At 37.6% G+C, this 26,146-nt stretch overlaps 1 protein-coding gene across 4 annotated transcripts in view; it reads left to right on the forward strand.

Moving 5' to 3' along the window:
- Nucleotides 1-12,057, forward strand: part of Znf385d (zinc finger protein 385D) — a 938,498-nt gene extending 926,441 nt beyond the window's left edge. For all 4 annotated transcript variants that reach the window (XM_028875654.2, XM_028875659.2, XM_028875658.2 and 1 more), the window contains 3 exons: nt 6,553-6,731; nt 7,890-7,991; nt 9,117-12,057. In XM_028875654.2, the coding sequence (XP_028731487.1) occupies nt 6,553-6,731; nt 7,890-7,991; nt 9,117-9,350 (515 nt within the window). In that variant the 3' untranslated portion in view covers nt 9,351-12,057. The remainder of the gene's footprint in view (nt 1-6,552; nt 6,732-7,889; nt 7,992-9,116) is intronic.
- Nucleotides 12,058-26,146: the final 14,089 nt, after the last annotated feature.

The following is a 26,146-nucleotide window of genomic DNA, read 5'->3' on the forward strand; positions in this document are numbered from 1 at the left end:
ACTTTTTCTTTGATGAGTATGAAGTGTCCTCTGTGTCTTTTGATTAACTTGGTTTGAAGTCTATTTTGTTAGATATTTGAATGGCTACAGCAGCTTGTTTCTTAGGTCAACATGCTTGGAAATCATGTTCCAACCCTTTACTCTGAAGTAATGTCTATCTTTGATGCTGAGATGTGCTTCTTTTATGTAGCAGAAGGATCAATCCTATTTTCCTTTCCATTCTTTCAGTCTGTGATTTTTTTATTGGGAAATTGAGTCTGTTGTTATTAAGAAATATCAATTACAAATTATTGTTAATTCCAGTTATTTTGTTGTTTTGGGGGGTGGTGGTAGTCTCTCTCTCTGTCTCTCTCTCTCTGTCTCTGTCTCTGTCTCTCTCTCATGTGTGTGTGTGTGTGTGTGTGTGTGTGTGTGTATTTCTGTTCTTAGGGTATTGCTGATGTGAGATTATTTATTGCCTGTGTTTTTGTGGGTATAGTTAATCTCCTTAGGTTGGAGTTTTCCTTCTAGTACCTTCTGTTCGACTAGGTTTGTGGATATTGTTTAAATTTGGTTTTATCATGAAATATCTTATTTTCTCCATTGTGATGATTGAAAGTTTTTCTGGATATAATAGTCTATGTTGGCATCTGTGGTGTCTTAGCATCTGCAAGATATCTGTCCAGACCCTTCTGGCTTTTTTAGTCTCCATTGAGAAGTCTGGTGTAATTCCAATAGGTCTGCCTTTATATGTTACTTGGTCTTTTTCCTTTGCAGGTTTAATATTCTTTCTTTGTTCTGCAGGTTTAGTGTTTTGATTATTATGTGGGGAGGGCACTTTCTTTTCTCTTTTAATCCATATGATTTTCTGTAAGCTTCTTTTACCTTTATAGGCATGTCATTCTTTAGGTTAGGAAAATTTTCTTCTATGATTTTGTTAAAAATATTTTCTGGGCCTTTGTTCTGGGATTCTTCTCCTTTTTCTATTCCTATTATTTTTAGATTTGGTCCTTTCATAGTGTCCCAGATTTTCAGATGTTTTGTGTAAAAGAATTTGTAGCTAGAGTTTTTCTTGTCCTGCCTGGCCCACAGTCAGGACAAATCTCTCTAGCCCGCCAGTCCTGCAGCGGCTCAGACCCAAACAAGTAAACACAGAGACTTATATTGCTTACAAACTGTATGGCCATGGCAGGCTTCTTGTTATCTACTTTTTCTATCTTAAATTAACCCATTTCTGCTAATCTATACTTTGCCACATGGCTCATGGCTTACCGGTACCTTATGTCTTCCTTGTCCTGGTGGCTGCTGGCAGTGTCTCTCTCTGCCTTCCTGTTCTCTCAATCCTCCTCTCTGTTAGTCCCACCTATACTTCCTGCCTGGCTACTGGCCAATCAGTGTTTTATTTATCAACCAATCATCCACAGCAAAAATTTTTAGATTTAACATTTTCTTTGACTGATTTATCTATTTTTCTGTTGTATCTTCAGCACCTAAGAATGTCTCTTCCATCTCTTGTATCCTGTTGGTGATATTTGTGTCTGTAGTTCCTGTTCACTTACCTAGACTTTCCCTTTCTAGAATTCCCTCGGTTTGTGTTTTCTTTATGACTTCTATTTCCACTTTCAGATCTTGAACAGTTGAATTCTCTTCCATCAACTGTTTGTTTTTCTTGGCTATCTTTAAGAGATTCATTCATTCCCTCCAATTGTTTGTGTTTTCCTGGATTTCTTTAGGAAAATTGTGCTGTTCCTCTTTAAGAGCATCTATCATCTTTGTAAAGTTGGTCTTATGGTAATTTTTTTTGTGCTCTACATGTGTTGGAATCTTCAGCACTTGCTGTATTAGGATGGGTGAGGGCTCATGGTAATATATTGCCCAGGATCTTGTTGATTGTCTTTTAACACTGGCATTTAGGTATCTGTGTTTGGGGTGATTATAGGTATATGGGATGATTTCTGAGTTCTTCTTTGTTGGATTCATGTTTTGTTCATTGATTTCTGTTTCCTCTCTTGTCTTCCTGCCAGAATGTCTTCAAACCTGTGCTTGAGTAGAGGGTCTCTGCCCAAGTTGGAGGCTGGACTTCTGATGACAGGAGTGGCCTCTGGTCTGTCAGGAGGGTTCCGCCTGAGTTGGGGGCTAGAGACCTGGCGGCCTTAGAGGTGTGGGCAGGATAGAGTGGTGAGGAGAGGAGGAGATTTTGAGGTTAGGATGGGAGGATTCTCGGGAATTGCTATAGGTCCAAGGGTCTAGGAGTTACCTGGGGATCTGGGTGCTGGCATGACCTCTGTTGGAGCAGGTGTCTTCTGCTAGAAGGTCAGAAGTACTGCAATTTTTAATCCCTTATGGCATTGATTGGTCCTCTGACATCATAAATCTCATTCTAGATGTTTGATATTTGTGAATATATTGTTTAATTTTCCCAGAGACAAAATAAAAATGTATTTAACATGGAAGATGCAATCTATATGGGGGTCTGGGTGACCAAAGACTATTTTATAGTTAAAGGTCTTAAGAGTACTTGGGATTGTGATGCTCAGCATTCATTCTGGGTATGCAGATTTAAGTACTTTTCTTCTTTAGTACATAGGAGACAGTACATAATGAACAGTATAAACAAACACATTAGAATAGCACCTGGTACTTTGTTGTTTGTGTGGATCACTTTAAGCTAGTAAACTAATGCTTATCCTTAGCCCAAGTGAGAAGGCAGAGAGATGACTATTGGCAGTTCCATGAAGCATTAAGATTGTAGTTACATAGTGCTAAACATAGGAGTGTAAATGGGCATTAAGGGATTAAATTTAAGGCATTGGAATTATTTATAAATGGGAAAATTGCAGACTATATAAAGATAGATTGTAACAAGATAGATTTTCCCTCTGGAACTACCTTAGTAATGCTAACAAAGTTTGGATCAAGACATTTAAAAATACTCAGATTCTTTCTTCTTACAGTACCACTTCCGAAAATCTTTATGAAAGAAACTATCAGATTTGTCATAAAAATTTAATGAGCATGATGCTTATTACAACCTAATTATTTAAGGAAAAAAGAAGTAATTCCAATTCCTGGTATTAGATTAGTGATTATTCATTGTGCTGTCATTAAAAACCATGTGAATTTATAAAAGAATATATGATTCCATAAGAATTTTTAATGCACTATCACTTTAGATAAGTTTTCCAAGCTTTTAAAATTTCACATATAAATAAGAGGATGGGAGATGGCTCATTAGGTAAAGTAAAGGCCTTGCCACACCAGCCTGGCAATCTGAGTTCAATCCATATATAAAGGTGAGAGGAAAGAATAGATTCCACAAAGTTGTCCTCTGACCACCACAGTGTTCCATGGCACATATGTGCACAAATCTTAAATAAATTCAAATAGAAAATGAAAGACTGGCACATAGAAACCATTTTTCACATTTTGATAAATTCTAGTTGGTAGAACTATGTTTGGTTTCTTTTAAAAATATTTTCTTATTTTTTAACAAATTATTTACAATTGAAGGTTTTGTTTATTAATTAGGTCTTTAGTTTCCCAACTCATTAACCTTTCCTCCATACAAACATCCAACTTGCAGAGCAGAAAAAGAAAGAAAGTCATAGGTCTGGGGTAGAGCTCTGCAGGAGGGTTCTTGCTTGGTATGTGTGAGGCTGTGGGTTCAATCCCTGGCACCACAGATGCAGGAGGAGTAAGAGAAAGAAGGGAGGAGTTGAAGAGGAAGAAGAGATGAAGGACTTGCAGGAAAAAGAAGAGGAGGAGGACAAAGAGAAAGATGTCCTAAAGACAGAGACAAGCCCCTTCCCATTTTGGAACAGTATTTGGCTTGCCCAAGGTATATCAAACTAAACAAGCAGCAAACAGGCACAGGGGTTCTGAAAGCCTTATGACTTATGAGTTTAAGCTGTGGTTTCTCCTTTCAGAAGACATGGAGCTTCGAATGGAGACCATTGTCAGTGTCAGCCTCACAGAGGTGGCAGTCTACCTTGCTTCCAAAGGTTCCTTTCCTCAGAAGGGGAGATGTCAAAGGCAGAAACAGGTTTGCAATGCCCTGCTGAGCAGTCATGGAAGCAGGTCTCAGTTTTGCAAAAATGCTCACAGGATGCTGAAAACAGAAATGGTATCATTTGCCAGAGACATGCTTTTCAGATGTCAGGATTCATGAAGCTCTGCTAAGTGGGAAAGGACATTGATTGTGGGCAACAACATAGGGTGGAGACATTCAAAAGACTTGAAGTAAAATCCATCTTTTCCAAAGGCTATTGACGTGTAGAATGGTGTACTGAAGAAAGACTTGTATATGACTGTGCCCTAATGGTTTAGGAGTCCTTGGTATTTGGACACGTAGCTAGGAATTCATTTTCTGTTACTAGGATTTCCAATGGTGTTTGCTTTATGACCACATGCACATCACCTGACCTTTCAGCACCTGTCTTGTCATCTCCAGAGAAGGGATAATAATAGCGCTGAACTCTTAGGGTGGCAGTGAGCAGGAGAAATTTTAGCATGGCCTCTGAAATGCATTGAATAGTCAAGAAAGGTCATTTTAATAACTGTGATGTTTATATTATTAATGCACACTTTCTCAAATATATAAATGCTTTAAAATTAAGAGTACACCTTTTCCCTGAAGTTTAGCCGCATTTAGAGAAAATACAGCTATCTTCACAGCTTGTTCATACTTTGAAAATCTCATAAAGACTACACAGTAGCTATTTATAGTAACTGACATTCTGCAACTGTGTGCATAAGGTCATGTTGCACAAAAATTTGTCCATATCTGAGGATAAATGGTAGTCGGAAAGTGAACCACTTAGTTGAGGCCCCTGTTATACCATCTTTGCTCCATTTTTAGATTTCTTCTGTGTGCGTGTGCGTGTGTGTGTGTGTTTTCAACATATTAGATACAAGTCACAAATGATTTGAAGCTAAGCTGAATAATAGGTCCCTCATGAAAATCAGAATGAGAACTGGCCTACACCTTCCACCTTCCATAGCCAAAATGGCCTTATAAGTGCTTCCCATTTTGTCTGAAATATCTGGAAAATCATCTGTTCAGATAGCCATCCACATATGTCTCACTTGCTCCCTAGGTGCAAGGGTGAACCCCCAAAAAAGCAACGAGGTAACCTAGCCAGCACTGTGAGCCCATTCTGTGGCTCAAGCCCCTGTGCATCCCCTCTTCCTGCAGGGTGCGAATTCTTTCCCTTAGTACAAGAGTGTCTTAATAGCTGTGCACTAAAAATAGTCATCATCAATGTGAGCAGCCTATGTTGTAGGACTTTTATTTGAACCTGGTGAAGTAATGCTCTTTTTGAATGAGGAAAATGTGGCTATGAAGGTTTTTACTGGATTTATCTCTTGTTTAGCATGATGTAATCTGTATCATACTCACAACATTGTTTTCTTATGAATATTCAAGAGTTCTGTACATGTAACTCAGAAACACCTTTTCTATATTTGTAGAACTGACCAACAATGTTTTAAATACAGGTAGAAAGGCTGTGCCACAAAAAGGAAATTTAAAAATTAAAACGGCATAAAGAAAATTCCATAGCAAAAGCATATCATCAAGGGGGCAAAATAAAAATAATTATTAGCTAAAAACATGGAATATTTTAAGTAATTTTTGAGGGGAAATTGCGAATATAAACTATATATAACTATAGTGATCCCAGAAAACAAATGTTAATGGTAGTTAAATAAAGTTACATTAATTATATGAGATGACCCATATATAGATTTAGTAGTTTAATATTTAAAAAAAAATATTTTCAGCATGGGTGCCTACCCTTTAAATAACTTCTCCTCTTCTTGGTCACTTGTTTACATTTGAAATTATAGTCCATCACTATCCTTACACATCTTTATTTGACAGGTTAAAAAGACCACTCAGTGGTTAAAACTGCTTATTGTTCTTGCAGAGGACCCCATCTGTTCTCAGTACCCATGTCATGGGATGTACAACTGCCTATAAGTACAGCCCCAGAGGATCTAATATCTTCTTCTGGATTCTAAAATTAAAAAAGGGCTGGAGATATGACTCAGCCATTAAAGGCTAGGCTCACAACCAAAAATAAAATTAAAAAATTAAAGTCATATTTACTATTACGCTTCTTATTTGAGCCTAAAATGTGGGGACAGGAAAGCTTGCTTACATTCTATTTAGAAGTAGGTATTCAATTAGTGCCATGGCTGTGAGACCACCATGTCTAACCTGATTACATTTGGCCCACACCACCTCCAACCATACCTTCAGCAAACAGGTCACTCCTCCTTAGCTATCATTATGTCATTTTAGAATCAAGAGCAAATGGGAAAAAGTCATACCCATTGAATTTTGCCCCAGGCTTGACTTTACATGCAAATAGTGCTTTTATGTGGTATCAAGCATTTTAAAAAGTTAATAATTTAATATCATCATATAAAACAAATGTTCCTTTTTACAATTTACTGTGTCCTGGATGTATTTCAGTACAGCCTCAAGTTTGGTGTTCCATTTGAAGGTTATCATTGATACAATATTTTTCTCTTCTTTTTGTTTTTGTTTTTTCCAAATATTCCTGATAGGTACTAAGCACAAAACAATGCTAGAAGCCCGAAATGGAAGTGGGACTATCAAGGCCTTTCCTCGGGCAGGAATGAAGGGTAAAGGACCTGTTAATAAGGGAAACACAGGCCTCCAAAACAAAACATTTCACTGTGAAATATGTGATGTGCACGTCAACTCGGAAACACAACTCAAACAGGTACCATAAAACTGAAAACCAGAAGGGACAACCTGTGATCAGCCTGTGTATGTTCCTGTTCTTCTCATGTCTTTCTTTTCCATCCATCCACCTTCCCATCCATCTACTCACTCATCCATAATTCATTCATCTACCCATCCATCTACCCAGAAAACCATTCATATAACCACTCATCAAACTACACATTCATTTAAGTAACCACCCATTCACTTATCCATCAGTCCATTCATCCACCCACTCATCTGCCTATCATCCAACCATCTCTTCATCTACCCAGCAGTACATCCATTCATCTACCGACACCCCCATTTATCTTTTATTTACTGTTTATATTTTAGCATATGTCTACTTTAGTTGTTGAGGGAATACTAAAATGTAGTGGTTAATAAATAAAGCCTGTTGAAATTGTTGGCAATGAATTTGTCTGTTTCTTGTGTGGGCACTTTGGGAGGGGAAAGGGTATTAGAACTTTTCTGTACTGAATTTTCCTATCGAAACTGTTAGTTTTCTTTAAAGGCCAATATACAATGTTCTAATTTTACTTATTTGGGTAGTTTTATGCTACAACTAATTTCATACTGTGCTGTTCCTTTATTTCACATTCTTTCATTGTATATATTTATTGTACGATATTTCTAATTCCTACAGCCACCTGCTGATGCAATGGCTAACAGTGGACACTCATTTGTGCTCCAAATAGCCTTCTAAAGAAAGTGGTGGTACATTTCCAGCTGAAGGTTCAGCCCTCATATTGTGCTTAGTTTTTTATTTTTAGAATTTAAAGGGTTGGCATTTGGCTACACAAATATGAGGATAAATATTAGTATGGAAATTCATTCTTGCCTGTCTGGGCATGTTTGTTTATTTGCACATAAAATTCCTGCAGACATCCTTTCCTCTGTAAATACTTTTTGGAGATGTGTGCTGTGATAAGGCAAAAGCAGAGGTGAAAAGAAAATTGTTCTATTTATTAAAAATATATTAAAATGAATAGTATGGAAGGCTTAGGGATCCAAAGCAGAAGTGTACAGTGCTCTTTTCCTTTTGTCTTTGTGCATCTTGCATGAAATCAGCATTATTTCCTTCCAGGTAAAAACAATATTTGTGAAGTGTTGTAAATGTGTTTTTTAAAGCTGTCATTTTGATTGTTTTCTGTAGCACATTAGCAGTAGAAGGCACAAAGACAGAGCTGCTGGGAAGCCCCCCAAACCCAAATACAGCCCCTACAACAAACTGCAGAAGGCCGCGAATCCACTAGGGGTGAGTGACACTTGGCTTCTTCAAAGAGAATCTGAGGTCCTTTATGTCCCACAGTGTGCTTTAGAGGTATTTGGGGTGGAGGCTGTCAGTTACTAAGTAGGATAGATGTACTATACTGAAGAAAGTATTAACAGTTGAGTTTCATGTCCAGCCTGCCCTCCACCAATGGAACCCTGAGTCATGTGACTTGTTCCAGTGTTTGCCAGCTTTAACCTCAGCTCATCTATTTAAGATGAGATTTGTTTCTGAGCACTAGAGAAAAGTCAGGTTTTTGAGCTGAATGAGCAAACACTTAGAATGTGGTCTTGATGTTATCACACACTTTCAGAAAGGATGTCAGAGATAAACAAGTCCTTAAATTGTTGTGTTAAAGTGGTTGTTAAATTTTGTCTGGGCATATTTGTTATGATATAGCCTCCAAAGTTTGTTATTTTAAAAACACTAGCTGGGCAGTGGTGGTGCACACCTTTAATCCCAGCCCTCCAGAGGAAGAGCAAGCAGAGCTCTGTGAGTTCGATGCCAGACCAGTCTACAGGGCGAGATCCAGGACAGGCATCAAAACTACACAGAGAAACCCTGTCTTGAAAAACCAAAAATAAGTAAATAAATAAATAAATAAATAAAATGAAAAATAAAAATAAAAACACTAACTCAAGGGTATGGTTTAGATTTTGTACAATGAAGAGTTGAAAAACATTTAAATGCCAGGAGAAATAGGCCCTAGAAAATGCCCTCTCACAATACATCAATATGCTTCCTAGAGTAGAATGCATGGCAGTATAAATAATGTCATTTTTAAAACAACTATGTGATGCATGACATTTGCTGAGTGTACAAAGATTAGCACAATATTCTTCTGCACTTTTCTTCAAAAAGGGGACCTCCTGCGGAGGTATAAATTACAACTAAAATGCAAAAAATGGTTGATTTCATCTCTGGAAGATGCTTAAGCATGGTTGGTGGGCTAATGGGAGTTATCTTCAACCTTTCCGAAGAGATCAGCTCTACACTTGAATTTGGCCTTTCAACAGCACGTACCTTGGTAGCTGGCCTACCATTTTGGATTTCAACTACAAACTCTAAAACTTTTGTTCTTGATTCTTTTAAAATTTCTTGTCGTTGCAGGTAAAATTAGTATTTTCAAAAGAACCTTCAAAGCCACTGGCTCCCAGAATTCTCCCAAACCCACTGGCTGCTGCAGCAGCTGCAGCAGCTGTGGCAGTGAATTCCCCCTTCAGTCTTCGAACTGCTCCAGCAGCCACCCTCTTCCAGACCTCTGCACTTCCTCCAGCCCTCCTGAGGCCAGCTCCTGGACCCATTCGGACCACCCACACTCCTGTGCTCTTTGCTCCTTACTGAATTCCGAACAGGAGGTGTTGTACTGCAATAATTTTTAAGACAACAAAATGAAACTAAAATCAAACAAAAGAACTATGCAGTGTTTATTTATAGTTTAAAGTGTATCTGAAGAGCCAGGACTTTTGATAGTAAAATGAAAAGATTATTAAAAAAAAAAAAAGTGTGGGGATGGGACTTGGGGGAGGGGAGGGAAGGTGTGGCATTTTCTCCAAATTAAAGCATTCTTCTTGAACATTGATTGTTTTAGAAGTTATCTCCAGCACTGAATCATAGTGGTATCTAGAACTTCCAAAGTCTTTGTGACTGTGCTTTTTTGGACACCTGTTTCCCCTGCATTGTCTTTCCTGCTTTCTAAAATAATTATACATTGTCTAAGGGCATTAACTGGTTCCAATGTATATATAATAATTTACTCTGTAGATTATAATAATAATAATATATATATATAAAAGAAAAAAGCAACAAAAACAAAAGCAACACTGTGAATAGTAGTGCCCTTGCTGGTCCTCTGGCTATGACAGCAGTTACTGGGTATGTATCCAAACAAAAATAGATACAGTAGATGTCTTGTCAAACAATAGTGCTGTGTCTCAATCTTTGCCATTAGGTTTTAAAGAATTGCAAAAGGTAGAATGAACAGCTATTTCATACCTATAATCAGTAAACAAGCAAACAAACACCAGATGGTATCTTGGAAGCCTACATGGTCAGCACCCCCACCCCCCTTCTGTATGCTTAGAGGTGGAGAGGCACCAAGAAAGACACTTCATCACCAAATACTAGTTTCTCACTCAGAACAGGCATTGTTGGAGAAAGTGAAGTGTTTGGAATGGCAATGTATCTGAAAATCAATCATCCCATGTGTCATGGACAAGTAGTAAGAAATCATTATAACTTTTTAAATTCTAAAAATGAGGAGCCATCAGAATCTCAGATGATGTAAAATGAGCACAGGTCTACAAAAGCAGAGAAAATCAGTCATCTGCAATAACTCTTCATGTCATTCCAGTAGAGCCATAGCAAAAGGTTTTGCTTTAAATAGGAATGTATGAAGGCACACATAAGCATGAGCTATGGCTGTGTTTATTGTTATCTTTTCCCTACTGACGTGACATAAATCCCTAACATACTTTTAAATGCTAGTACTGTCAAGAAAAATTAATCTGAGTCCATTGCACACCAATGATAGGACATCAGCAACGTATATTAGCAAGGTCCCCTAGACCATCATTTCTCTAGTGGCATTGTGAGATAAGAACTGCCTTTGATATTTACCACAGAGCTGAAAGTAATTGATGTTTTATCTTTAAAAAAGATTTATCAGGGGAATATATATATATATATGTATATATATATATATGAATGTATGTATGTATATTGTATATATGTTAGAAAGATTAAGAAAATAACTTATAAAAAGAAAATCTATATGAGATAATTCTATAACCACTCAGTGTTACATGTTATTACATTGGTAACAAATGGCATGAAATAGCTGTGCCTTTCATTTGTGATAAAGGCAGTATGCTTTTTCCCATAGAAAGCTAGCCTGCCCCTATGGATATGATGGGGCTGGATGCAGACAGATTATTGCATTCAAGAATGATAACTTTCGACAAGAGAACAAGAACAAAACATGTACACATCAGCCTTCTGTGATTTAGGATTAAGATAAAAAATTATTTTTGAAAAGGTTTTATAAAGACTATTTAAAGCTATAGGGATGGACTGAGTGTGGCCTTCCCGGAACTTCTTTTATCTCAATTGTAGTTCCCTTCAGAGAAGAATAGAGAATTAAGGAGTCCCTGGAGAGAGAGGTGTTTAGCACTTGTCATTTATATTTAAAGAATATGCATAGTGTGCTTGGTGCTGACTGTTCAATGTGGTCTTTTGAGGACTTTTCCAGTGTCTAGCTGTAGAATTTGTCATATATGTGTATCTTTAAAGCAGCTGGCTATATATATCTGTTACTTAACAAACAACCAAAACAACATTTCAAAAGAGGAAAGCAAAAGAAAGATTGTCAAGCAAACAAACAAACATGAGAAGCAGAAGGAAAATAAGAGTAAGAAAATACAATCATTCCATCAGTCTTTGGTACAAAGATCTTTCAGACATATCTGCCATTTTACATGGTGATTTCTCATTTATAGTCTGCAAAGTATCGCCTTCTGGTTTAGCGTGTATTTCTTTTACTTATTTGTTTTTTGCCTATGGATGGATGGGGCTAGTTCAGCCAGGTGGACTTAGTCACCCAGAGTTTGTTCGCATGTGACCAGCACTTGTAATTGTGTTGGATTTGAATTTTCTTATCTGATTGTTCACTGTATTCACTGCCTCTCAGCCCTTCCACCTGACAGGTCACTTGTGCTTACTACCAATGCAATTGCATTATAACGTGCTTCTGCTGTTCCTCCCATTTCCACCAACGTGAAGGAACCAGTCTGCAAGAAGTCAGGGCCCGTGGGTCACATGGAGTCCTGGGTCACAAGGCATTAATAACCTTAATGGTTTGCTGGGAACAAATAAATCAGCCATATTTTCTTCATCAGCCATATGAGAACACTCAGAAAAACCTGGACCCCGTCTGCCTCACTTTGCGACGGAAACTCTTTTGTTTAAATGGTCTCTTAAATTGGAGTTCTAAGCATAAGTTGTCTTTTATTCACTACCTAATAAAGGATGAAGCCTAACCATTGAACTTCAAGTGGCTTCTCTGTGATTTCTTCCTCCTGCCCTATTTATTTATCTTCTCTCAGTCAGCATCTATTATTGTACAGACTGCTACAAAGCAAGAGTCTTTTCCCAGGGGAGTTTTCTTCAGGAATAAAGATTAACAGTTCAAATTCCTCAGCAATCTTACTATGAAAATCCCAAAAGGTGGTCTGACTTCAGGGTTATGCATCCCTTTCTGTATATATCAAACCTACCACAGTTAATGTAGGGTGAGTGCTTTACATTTCATTTGAAACAATATAAATACATTGAAAGAGCCAAGACCCTGCAGAAAGCATTTGTACTACTCTTCCAGAGAATTTAGGCTAGCACCAATAGTTGTTGGGGTACTACTGAGTTTCTCTTCTGCAAAGACAGGTGATGGGAACTCTGAAGAACAGTTATTTTCATTCCATAAGCAGACAAAGTGGCTTTTGGCCAATTCTCTAGTCACCGCCTCACTGGAAAGGACTGGTATCTTTTGTGCTGTTGGAAACTCTTACCATTACAACAAAGCGTGGCTGTGTGACTGGAGCAATGATTTTGTTGGCAAGGAAAAAATTAGTGAAGACAATATAATATTTATTTAGAACTCAGGAGATGAAAAAATAATAAAACAAAGATTTTTAAAAAGTTTAAAGAGATACCATTTTCAAGAAAATGTACTGGAGGGCTGGAGAGATAGCTCTGAGTTCATGTCACAGCGTCCACATAATGGGGTTCACAACTGCCTGTAACTCCAGCTCCAGGGGATCTAATGCTTCATGCCTAGAGCAATACCTGTCCTTCCACCCACCCACCCCACACAGACACATGATTAAAAATAATAAAAATAACTCTTTAAGAAGGTAAGGTGGAAGTCTCTGTGGGAATGTCTGGGTACTTCTTCAAGCCACTGATCTAACGAGGTTCAGCAGTTAATTCTACTTGCAGCTCAGGTTGGAGTGAATATTTTCGTGTCTGTGTCCACTTCATGTTTCAACACTTCTGAAGAAGCCAGATCCTGAGAGCTGGGAACACAGGTCAGCTGGTAGACCTGTATGAGCCACTCAACATGCATAAATCCATGGATCTGATTTCTAGCATGGCACAAAACTGGGCATGGTGGCACATGCGCATCGGACCAGCACTTGGGAAGCAGAGGCAAAAGAACCACAAGTTCAGGTTAAACAGCAAGTCAGAGGGGCTGCATGTGGCACCATTTTCAATGAAAAAAAAAAATCAAACAGAAACCATACCAAAATTAGATCCAAAGTGGAAAGTGTAATGAAATCTAAAGGCCTCTATTTCTACGTGTGCACTGATGTATAGCTCTACCTTTCTGTATGGAAGCATGGGTGGCACTTATTACTAACAGTTTTTATACAAAGCCCAAGCATGACAGACTGCACTTAAAGGGAGTTAGATTCGTTTTAGCTGGTGGTCAGTTTAGCCTGCAGTCTCAGCCACTCAGAAGGCTGAGGAAAGAAAATCATAAGCATAAAGCCAGCCTTAGCAGCTTGGGTAGAGTGAGCTCAAAAAATAAAACTTAAGGGACTGGAAAGATGGCTCAGTAGCTTGGAGCATCTGTTGCTCTTGCAGAGGACCTTCACTCACTGCCCAGCATCCGCACAATGGCAAACAGTCGTTCACAACTCCAGCTGCAGGTGATCTGACAGTCTCTTCTGGCCTCCAGCACCAGGCATGCACATGGTGTATGCAGGCAAAATATTCAAACATGTAAAATATTATAAATAAATCTTTTTAAAAGTTAAAATTCCACAGGGGACTGGCAGAATAGCTTAGAGGTTAACAGTGTTCGTCATCAAGAAATCCCTTGGGACCCAAATAGTGGAAAGAGAAAACTAAATCCTTTAAGTTGCTCCATTTCCTAGACACACACACTCACTCTCTCTCTCTCTCTCTCTCTCTCTCTCTCTCTCTCTCTCTCTCTCTCTCTCTCACACACACACACACACACACACACACACACACAGAGAGAGAGAGAGAGAGAGAGAGAGAGAGAGAGAGAGAGAGAGAGAGAGAGAGAGAGATTGCCTTAGTTAAGGTTTGTATTGCTGTAATAAAATACCATGACCAAAAGCAACTTGGGGAAGAAAAGATTTACTTCACTTCACTTCCACATCACAGCCCATCATCCCAGGAAGTCCTGGTAGGCGTAGTTCATCAGAGCAGGCAGAAGCCTAGAGGTAATCTGAAGCAGAAGTTAAGGAATGCAGCTTTGGTTTGTTCCTCTTGGATTGATCAGCGTACTTTCTTATTCACCCCAGGGTCATCATCACAGAAATGGCACTGCCCACAGTGGGCAGGTCCTTCAACACCAGTCATTAAGCAATAAAATACCTCACAGAATTGCCTACATGCCAGTCTGTCAGAGACATTTTCTGAATTAAGATTCCCTTTTTCTAGATATGAATATGACATGATATGTTTTTCTTAAGTTTACAAAACAACAATCAGTACAATAGTTTTAAAAACAAAAACTTGCCTAGCATGCATAAGGTTATAGGTCTACACACACACACACACACACACACACACACACACACACACACACACACACACACTAAAGGTCAATCTGTATTGCAGATTTTGTCTCTGAGCAACAGGATAGTTCATATAGTTAAAAATTAGCTTGCTTTAAATTTATTAGTAAAGTACTGAGAGATTAAAGGCTAAGCCAGCTTAATATTTCCACATTAAAACAGTATTTCTTGAATAATCTCTGAAATAAAACCACTTTTTTGTAGTGAATAAAACAACAATTCAGCTACTTATACCATCTCATTCTGGTTGTATAGAGCACAGTAGGGCATTTATCTTCTCAATTAGAATATGTGCTTCATCACTTAATACTGGAGGAGTTGTTAACTGGCTCAATTTATATTCTTTTATTATAATCAAGCCCATCATATAATATGTGCTATCTCTCTTTTCCTACATTGAATTAACAAATGTACAACAGAATCAGTGAGTATTTAAGGACCTCATCCCACTACTTAAGGCTTAATTAATTTTGTCTCAGTTTTCAGTTTTAGCCAAGGACTACCTTGCCCAGACCTTTTCTTTTACAGCTAAAACTGTTAGTTATTTCTTCCTGTCATGCCTGAACTGCATCCTGACATTAAAACCCTGTCTAGTTATTGCTGGTGTGCATGATAGAGGGGGAGACTTATTTCCAAAGCATCTCTTCTAGTCTTTCCTCTGTATCCTTCAGCAAACAGAAAGGCTTCTATGCGGAGGTGAAATGGATCGTTTATGTGGCAGGTCTCCATTGCCCACTTACAAGGTCTGAGAATGGCATTCTAGCTTACAGTGAAAGATGGATTTGTTGATGTGTTTTCCCCATGTGGCTGTCAAAGTTGTTACTTCCAGGAATAGATTTATAGCTTACCAGAATAACACATTATGATGTAGGCCAGGTTCATCGACAAGAAAACTCCTGTGTGCTAGAGAAGTCCATGTGGGTCATGAGAGATCCCAGAGTTTAAGGAATGACCTCAAGGTAGAAGAGGAGTGCTTAGCAACATTTATTTTTAAAATTACTAAGAAACATCTCTAACAGGGAGATCTTTCCCCTCATATCTGATGGAAATTCCTCCTTCCCAATGTCTGGGTTGACTGTACAAACTGCCAAATATATTTGAAATTGATTTAATCTGATCATTGTTAGTTTGATAAAGTTGAGTCTTAATGACCTATCACATTTACTAACACTGTGTAGAACAGGGCAAATTCTTTCCATGAATGACATGCCATTTCTAAAGGCAATTTGTCATAAGTTAGACTAAAATGATTGTGAGCTGACCTACCCCACAGGAATAAGGATCCCATGCAGCCAGGTGTCAAGTGGGAAGACTGGAAATGAGAAATAGAGGAAACAAGAAATAAAGAAGACAAAAGCAATGGCTGGTACTAGGAGGTCTTGTGTAAGTTGATGACTTATGCCAAGCAAGATTACTCAGAAGGTCAGCATCAGATAAACTTGTAGGTTGAAAATGGCCAAGATCAACAGAGAGCTAAATTAAAAAATTTTGTTAAAGAGAATACAGGATACCTCAGACACACCTGCCTCAAGATTGATAACCACAGCCCCGGGGGAAGAGTTGGGTCTCCAGAAGCCACAAACTTGACTGCTGTGAGCCACTGGATCCTTCCATAGACCAGCTTTGCCAAGTCTGCTCTTGGACAAGGACACAGAACTACAGTTCCCTTTGTCCTTTCCTCGGGGCCCTGAGAAAGTCTTGGATTGGTCTAATTTGCCATAATGATATAGTAAAAAAAAAAAAAAAAAAAAAAAAAAAATAAAATAAAATAAATAAATAAATAAATAAATAAATAAATGGGCCTCTCAGTGCTTTTCATAATTGTCATTTCTTTTAAAGCTGTGTCTATCATGTTATTTTTAATGATTAGATTGACTTTATGTTCAGAAGACCTGGGACTGGAAAGATAGCTCAGCAGCTAAAGGCACTTGCTGTACTTTCAGATGATGCTCAGTTCCCAGCACATATATTGTGTCTCATAACCATCTGTAGCTCGTTCCAAGGGAACCAATGCCTGCATCTGACCACTAGATGCATGTGGTACACATACATACATTGAGGCAAACAGTCATACACATAAAACTAAAATAAAATGAAAAACTCTAATTTTGCATGAGAACCATTACAGCTTTGAGGCACTGGAGCAATGAAAAATAGCTACAATGTAGAGGATCAATGCTGTATACCAAGATCATTGTACTAGTAGTTAAAGTTGTGTACTCTGACCAGGTCTTTCACAGAACCAGGTTTTGAACTATGAAGTTGAGCCTTAATTTAATCGCAATACCAAGCAGGGTACAGAACATGAATGAAGGAAAATTATCAAAAAGAAAATATTCAGTAAGGACCAAGATAGTATTAATGTCAAACTTGTCTTTAAGTTTTAGAGCTGTGAAATATAAATCCATTCTGAAATATATTTTTCCTTTTTATGAGGGTCTTGCTATGCAGCCCAACTGACCTGATACTCACAAGTAAGCCCAGGTTGGCTTTGAACTTGCCTCAACCTTCGACCTCTGTCTCCAAAGTACTGTGATTATAGGCATGGATCACTACACCTGACTGAGAAATATTACAGAGTTTTGAAGCTTTCATTAGCATTTTTTAAATTGTATTAAGCATAGTGTGGGCTCTATTGCACCTTGTTAAGCCAACTGAAAAATCTATCATTGTATAATTATAGTATAAGGCACTCAGATTAGGAAAAGCACACATTGTATAAAAGCCTTTCTGGAATTGATGTAACTCTACTGGGGATTTGTGTTCAGGTTACCAGAAATGGGGGAGTATTGTTGGTATTTTGGCTCTTTTGGGGGGCCTACCATCCAGCTCCCAAGTAAACCACACATGGAAGCTTATTCTTACTTGTGAATGCTCGGCCTTAGCTTGGCTTAGTTTCTAGCCAGCTTTTCTTAACTTATCCCATCTACATTTTGCCTCTGGGCTTTTCCCATTCTCTTACTTCTGTTAATCTTACTCTTACTCCGTGGCTTGCTGTGTAGCTGGGTGGCTGGCCCCTGGAGTCCTCCTCCTTCTCTGGCTGCTAGCTCCCTTCTTATCTCCTCCCAGATTTCTCCCTCTATATATTCTCTCTGCCTGCCAGCCCTGTCTATCCTTTCTCCTGCTTTGCTATTGGCCAGTTGTTTATTAGACCATCAGGTGTTTTAGACAGCCACACTAACACAGCTTCACAAGTTAAACAAATGCAATATAAACAAAAGTAACATACCTTAAAATGATATTCCCTAACAGGGAAGAAACAGAGTTATATTATTTTTTTAATTTTTATCAAATAGTTAAAATGAATTTAATTTGATGACATCTGACTTAAAATAAAAGATTATATTTTAATCAGTTTTGATATGTGTTGTGTGAACATATTGTGTAGTGGAAGAGAACCCAGTGGGTGGCCAAAGGATCTGGTACCAATATAGAATGTCAGAAAACAGTGGCCAGGATTCCCTAGGATAACTCACTTCATAATATGACAATTATTTTTTGACAAAATTTGGGTAATGATCAATAGTTACATAGACTGTACTAAAAAGAAACTGAATTTAGTGGAAATCCTTTGATACTCAAAATAGTTCCAAAATCAAAGCTTAGTTCTATTAATTTCAATAAAATTGTTTCAAAATGCAATTTGACAGTGGTCAAATCCTTACATGTTTGGGATGAATGACATCTCAGGCCAGAGATACACTGATGTCATGGCATTAAGTGCTCTGTTTTGTTTTGAAAACTGATGGCACATTTTAAAAAGATTTCTTCTTGGGACAAGAAGCTTAAATTTTTTTTATTGAGTGCTTTTTAGTCATATTTTTTCACTTTTTTCTCAGTGGAAAGCTCTTTTTCCTAACAGTTAAAATCTACATTTTAATGTGGCATTTCTCTAGAAATAATCTAATTAATGAAAGCTAATTTTAAACTAATTTCAAAGAAATTTCAGGGGGAAAATGTATGACAGAGCTTGCTGTATAACACAGACTGGCTTTAAATTCATGGCTCTCTTGTCTCAGTTCCCCAAGTGAGTCCTGGGATTAGGAACATGTGTCATCATGCCTGGCTTAGAGGAAATTTATTGCCCAGTTTATTACAAAATATTCAGTTCTCACAAACCTATATGCTTGGCTATTTTCATTTAAAAACTTCAAGATTCATTTATTTTATTTTATATGTGTGCTTTGACTGTATGTATATATGCACAACATGTGTGTGGTACTCTTAGATGTCAGAAGAGGTTGCTTTATTCCCTGGAACTAGAATTAAGGATTGATGTGAGCCAACATGTGGGTGTTGTAAACTGAACCTAGGTCCTCTGCAAGAGCAACATTACTTTTAACAATTGTGCCTGCTTTGCCGCACCCAAAATGACTATTCTTAACAAAAGAGTTGCAGAAAGCAAATCAAAACAGATGAAAAGCTAAGTACACCTATTTACTGACATGACAAGTTTGGGACTTTAGGCAGCAGATCTAAACATAGCTTAATATATATGCATTTAATGAGAACAAAAGAGAGACAATATTCTTTTGTCTCATAAGCTGCTTCTTATAAACTTTGACATTTAATCACCATTCTAAAACTCAATGCTTTTGAAATGATAAAAGCAGGGGCTATGGTTTACATGTTTGTAATTCTGAAAAAAATATGGGGAAATATTCATGTGATTTTTTTTTTCTGTCTTGCATTACCATAAGTTTGAAAATATAGTCAGGCTTAGCAGGTAAACCAGGTAAAGTGCTTGCAAGGCATGTCTGAAGACCTGAATTCAATCCCCAGAACCCTCATAAAGTTTAAAGAGATAATGAACTCCAAAAATTTGTCTTCTGGCCTCACATGCACAAGCTTCTCATACACAAGCAAATAAATAAATAAGTAAACAAATAATTTGAAAAATTTTAAAGACAATATAATTAGGGCTCTGTCCACTATTAACCCTTTGGCAAGGTTTTGCCTGACTCAATTTAATAAGAATACTTCAGGTGGGACTGGAGAGATGGCTCAGAGGTTAAGAGCACTAACTGTTCTTCCAAAGGTCCTGAGTTCAATTCCCAGCAACCACATGGTGGCTCACTACCATCTGTAATGAGATCTGGTGCCCTCTTCTGGCCTGCAGGGATGCGTGTAGGCAGAACCCTGTATACATAATAAATAAATAAATCTTAAAAAAAAAAAAGAATACTTTAGGTTGACAAAGGCATTGTTGACTGAAGATGTAGATCAGTGGTGGAATGCTTGTCTAGCATGGTTAAAGTCCTGCGTGTGAGCTCTAGCCTCACAAGGATACACAATGTCACAGATATCTGAGAGACATGCAGTAGCTATGATTATTAAAATAAGTAATCACACAAACAAAAGTGAGGATCAAAGACATTGACTTGTTGAATACCCAGCCCTATACTGGCCACCATGGCTCAGAGAAAATCACAGAGGGTGTGAGGAGGACGAATATAAGAGCCAGAGGACAGGGATGATTGCTATGAAATTCTGTCTCCTGGTAGATAGCATGACCATTGCCCTCATGAACCACAACAGCCATGTTTACCTACACAAGACCTTCACAAGATGTATCAGTCTGTCCACACTTCACTGTGAATGGGGGTGGGGGGCGGTTATTGGGAGCTCCTACTCCTCTGTAGCTGATAGCTACGGGAGGAAAGGGATTCATTTTTCTGCAGTGGTTTATCCCTGAGATATGTTGGTCATGCTCTGATAAATAACCCCACCCATATTCCTGCAAGCAATCCTAATTAAAGCCAGTAATTCACAATAAAACGAAAACAACTTCTTGTATATAGTGTGCATTGTCAAATAAGAAATTGTGTATGTCTGTGTGTGTGTGTGTGTGTGAGAGAGAGAGAGAGACAGAGACAGAGAGACAAAGAGACAGAGAGAGACAGAGAGAGAGAAGATAGGGACTTGCACATAGTCACTAGTCACACAGAGGGAGATTCTGATGCACCCCTTTGTCACATGGACTCTTCTACAGTCACTGGATACAGAGGAAGGTTCTCATGCATCCCTCCGCTACATATACTCCCCCATAGTCACCATTTGTACAGAGGGAGATGCTCATGCATTCCTTGGTCACATCAAGGACTACCTTCCCTGGTACTGAGCTTCCTTGCTATGTACTCATCTGTATATTGAGGGCTTGACTTGAGTAGAAGGGTTCCAAATGCTCAGGATGCCAACCTGTACCATTTTATTGGCCTGGGCACCCACCATCAGTGACTCTGCTCTTCTGTCAAAGGAGGCTATGCAACCTTTCTCAGTGCTTCTAGATTTTCTCAAGGGGCCTTACACTTGAAATGGAGATTTTGTTGAAAAATTTTTACATCATAATTATTAAATGATGATCATCTATGTTATTATTACATTAATCTTTTCTTAATTATGGACATATAAAAGTGCCTTATGGTTGCCACTCGAGTAATATATTGAAAAATGCTAAGCTGACCAGGAAACAAACATACTGTGTTTCATGCCAGTCTTTCTGTGTGGACATGTAGAAACACCTTCCCATATGTCAATCACTGTCCCTGTGTGATATGTAGTAAAGTCTCCCAAATGTCAACATCTTCCTAGTCTGACATGAAGCTGCCCATTTCATGTACAAAAATGTAAAACACAATTCATTTTATCTCACCTGTGGTCCTGCACTAAATTAAATTTTGAGTTGTGAGAAATGAATGCTAATATTTATAAGGGGTTATCTGAACTTTTCAGTTTTAGTAAAAGATTCTAAACAATCATTTTATTTATCAAAATCACTCAAGTCTTTATTCTTCTCTTAGTCCACAAAATGAAAATAGTTACTTATTTTCATGTTTCCCAAAATGTAATCCACAGTCAAAATATCCAATTTGAGAAATACTTTTTTTCCCCCTTAAGTTTCTTTGGAAGAAAAAAATTACAAATGTTTATACATTCTACTTCATTCAGAAAACTCTCTTGAATGTCTTCCCATTACAGCACAGCAAACCCATACAACACAATCATTTCCAGGACTAAATAAAGGCTCTTAGTGACTCACAAACATGTCTCTTGAGTACATTGCAGAAGTGTGTTGCATGCAGGAAAGGTAAAGTTTGTTTTCCTTCATCTCTGGCCAGTGTTTGATTAATTGACCCTTCTTTCTGTCTTGTTAGAAAGACAAGAATCTTTTTTTTTCATTTGTTCCCTTACCGCCTTTTAGTGAGAAATCAGTACAATCATTTTCATTTTAATTTTTAAACATTATGTTTGTATTTGGTGAAATAAAATCTCAATGTAGATGTGAGACTTAGAGACACTGGGCCTTCTTTCTACAGAGCTAAAATAGTCTAACACATTCCCAAACATGTTTTTAAAGGTCGTTTCTTTGTCAGTAAGACAGCTTAGTCACAAAATTGCTTGTTGTGGATGACTGATGACCTGAGTTTGGTACAAAGGAAGAACCAACTATCAAAAGTTAACGTCTGACCCCCACAGAAGCTCCTCGTCATGCGGAAGACTCTCACAACTATGGATAATTATATCTGCTTTCTCACACCGGTGGATAATCTCTGCTGCAGTGCCTGGTGTCCCCTATGGACACAACTTCTGTAAGCTGCATGCAGAGGACCTTTCCCTAGTATCTGGCCAGGTCCTCCAGCTATTACTGTACAGTTACAGGGGTGGCCTCTCGGCTTTCCAACTCTTCCTACTCTTTCATTTTGTGTCTGCAAGTTTCTTCTGTTACTGCCTTAAATTCTTACTTCAGAGAGACAGTCTCTACAAGGGGAAATGTTTTAGAAATAATAACTTCAAGAAAGGTTTCTGTCACCAGAATGTGGTCTCTGACAGATCAATGGTGAGTGGGATAGTACGAGCTTCATAGCATGGTATTCCAGAGACATTTAATTCTCTTGTGAATCAAAATCAAGGAAATAAGTGACTTTGGCATATAATCTGAGTTTCTGAACAGGAGAATTTGTCTTCTGTTAAACATAAAAATTGGATTTCTGGAAGAATGGTCAATTATATTTCATAGGAAAATGAGTCCTTATTTCTCTTGTTCATTCTTTAAATTAAATTGAAGATAATTGAAGAAATGTTTCTGAAAATAGATTGGCTGAATATATTTTGATTCTTAAGGGGTTTGATATTCACTTTCAAATACTTACAACCTGTCAGTTGTCATTTTGAAAAGAATGCATGCAAAAGTGTTGTACTGATACTCCCTACATTCAGGAAAAAGAGTTAGTGTTTAGAACTGTCCAGAGTATCGTGACCACATATCCTTTACATGTACATTGGAAATAACGTAACTTAATTCACATGATATTAGACACCCATAGTTTACAAATGCTAAATACACAGTATCAAAAGTCTCTTTCATATTTTTGGTTTTTTTTTTTTTTTTTTTAGAAATTTAAACTACAGGACTCTCCATGAGTTACTATTGAGCATCCCAAGTCAAAATTCCCTTGCCAAAATGAGATTCCGAAACTTGAATAACACACAACTTCACATTTTTCAAAGTGTGTAATTCAGGCTTTGTGAATAATATCTGGCCAAGTTGTTGGAAATTGCTCATGGTCTTTCTAAACATAGACTGGAAATTGTTTTGCTGAAGCTAAAACCAAATGTCAGCTAAGGTCTGATGCTGGAGAAACAATTAGAACATTACAGAATTACCTTCCTATTAAAGAGTTCACCTTCAAAAGCTAATTATCCATTTATTATGTTTTATTCATTAATTAAAATTCTTTTCGAGAGTGTCAGGGCAGTTCCAGTGGGCTGGCTTATGGAGGAAAAAAATACATAAACAAATCCCCAATAAACTCTTGATTTATTTAGTCCTGAATGTGGAACTTAATGGAAGCAAAATGCTCTCCAGGGTAAAAGAATAAAGTCTAGTTTTGTCATGGGTTATTCTCTGTTTTTTTTTTTCTGGGCGAGAGGTGTACAAAACAGAAAACCCAGTTTCAAAGGACTCTGGTATGAGATATGGTTATAAAGATTTATAAACTGGGGGAAAATATTATTTATGCAAAGGCCCTGCCACTGAGGAACAACTCCACTGTTTTCCCGGAGCTCCTGAGAAAAATAACCAGGAATTTGAGTGAAACATCAGGAATTCACTCTCATAATTCTGGAGGTTTAAAGTCCCAAATCTTAGCAGTTTTGCTCCACCTTCCTAATGCTATGGCCCTTTAGTACAGTTCCTTGTGTTGTGGTAACTGCCTCCCCCAACCATAAAACTATTTCATTGCTACTTCATAACTGTAAATTTTGTTACTTAATGTATCCCAATGGAAATATCTGATATGCAACCCAAAGGGGTCATGACACAGATTGACAACCACTGCTTTAGAGATTTCCAGGTAGATAGCGTTCCAAGAATCCTCATCATTTTCTGTTGACTTCTTACAGTCTTTAGGGTCTCATGGGTTGCAATCACCTGATCTAATATTTGTTCTTGTCTTGAGAGATCTTCTTGTATACCTGTCCCTTTTATTCTCATAAGTTTACCAGCCATATTGGATCTCAGAATCATCCCACTCCTGTGTGACCTGATTTAATCTAAATACATCTTCAAAGACCCTATTTAGAAACAAGATCACAATATTTGGTCCTTGAGGAGTTGCTTTGGGTCTTGTCCTTTAGAAGCAGAGACTAGAATAGAATTCTTAAAAGTTTTTGTGTGGCTGACATCACCCTCTCTGCAGCAAATGAGATCTGCAGAGAGAAACCAGGTAAGGGCTAGTTTTAACTTATTCTTCTGAAAACAGTATATTATTATTATCATATTCAGTGAATGACATAGTAAAGGATACATTCAGTTCTTGAGGATTTTGGCAAGGCAATGTATCTGCTAAATTAAGGTCTCAGAGATGCTGCTCCATTTCAAGGTCAGAAGTTTTCCATTTTGGCTTGCTCATCCAATTTTTTTATTCTTGATTTCTTTATTTATAAAATGAGCAGGTTGAAATAAGATTTTTTTCTGTGTGTCTAGTGTCCAGAATTTAACAAAATTAAGTGATTTATAAGGGAATCCCATTAAGAAAGAAACAGAAGGTTTTTCCTAGACAAGTGGCTGATATTATAAATTTAAAATAAATGTAATAAATTTATTATTTGTCCATCCATCTATTCCCTGATCCATCCACTCATGAGTCCTTCATCATTCATAGTTATAAGCTACCCTACACGACATAGGATGAATGAGAAGGGGATTGAGACATATTTACTGATACACTCTATGTTAAATGAATATTGCATTTTGTCTTCTTCATAATAGGAACAAAATACTACTATGTCCCATGACTAATATGGAAAAAATATTATCACAAAGGTGGACCCATGTCTCCAAGATAATCAGGAAGCAAACTTCTATGATGGTATTTATCAACACAGTCCCAGGGCCTGGCAAGTCTTTTTACTATCCAATTTTCCAGTCAGGATGTTTTTTGTGGAGAATAGCAAAATTTCCTTAAGTCAAGTTAAGAAGCAGATAGATGGAATTCATTTATAGTAGAAGCCAAACTGTATAACTTTCCACACAGTTTAACAAAAATGGTGACAATAATGGCATGATAAATAAGATGCTGGTGACTGGACTTGTTGTATGTCCAGAACAACTCAGTTCATTTTCTGTATTTTCCTTTGCAGAAGAGTGAAATTGAGACCTTTAGAACAATCAAAATCTATTATCCACATTTTCACTGTTCTTGTCAACATCTGTTGCATAAAAATTTCTAGCTCCCTTTCTTCAGTGTTTAGTGTATTGCAGTTGTTTTCATAAGATGATGAGATTAATGCTAGAAGGATTGTTAATTACACAAGCACTGAGAGTCCTTGTCGAATATGAAGTCTTCAAAAGAACATATCACTGAACCTAGACATTATAGATAGGGCATTCTACTGCCTCTTGTGTTTATGGGAAATGTCCCCAACCAAGACACACACACACACACACACACACACACACACACACGCACGCACGCACGCACGCACGCACACATACACACACACATATTTGTTATGGCTGTTTTTAGTAAAGTTTTCATAAGTACCTGTAAAATAGGACATACATAAATATTTAATAAGTAAAAATATTATGCAGACAAATAAAAAAATGTAAGAGTGTTTTGTTATCAGTTTATAAGATTGCTGATATTATAAGATAGCTGAATTTAGTACTTGGTGGACATAATTTTGTAATATCAGCACTTCATAGAGCCGGGGGAAGGAGGATTGCAAGTTTGATACCACTTTGACTACATAAAGAAATCTTGTATCATATAACAAGAGAGAGAGAGAGAGAGAGAGAGAGAGAGAGAGAGAGAGAGAGAGAGAGAGAGAGAGAATGGAAGGAAGGAAGAAAAAAGAAAGAAAGAAAGAAAAGAAAGGAGCAAAGGAAGGAAGGGTGACAGAGAGGGAATACTATAAAAGAGATACATTGAAGAGTTTACATGCTCAGGTAATCTCTGTATTCCACTTTAAGGACAAATCCCGAGAAGCCAAATTATATTGACATCCTTACTGACATATTGACTTTGCCCT

This window comes from Peromyscus leucopus, chromosome 9, assembly GCF_004664715.2.
Source record: "Peromyscus leucopus breed LL Stock chromosome 9, UCI_PerLeu_2.1, whole genome shotgun sequence".
Classification (NCBI taxonomy): domain Eukaryota; kingdom Metazoa; phylum Chordata; class Mammalia; order Rodentia; family Cricetidae; genus Peromyscus; species Peromyscus leucopus.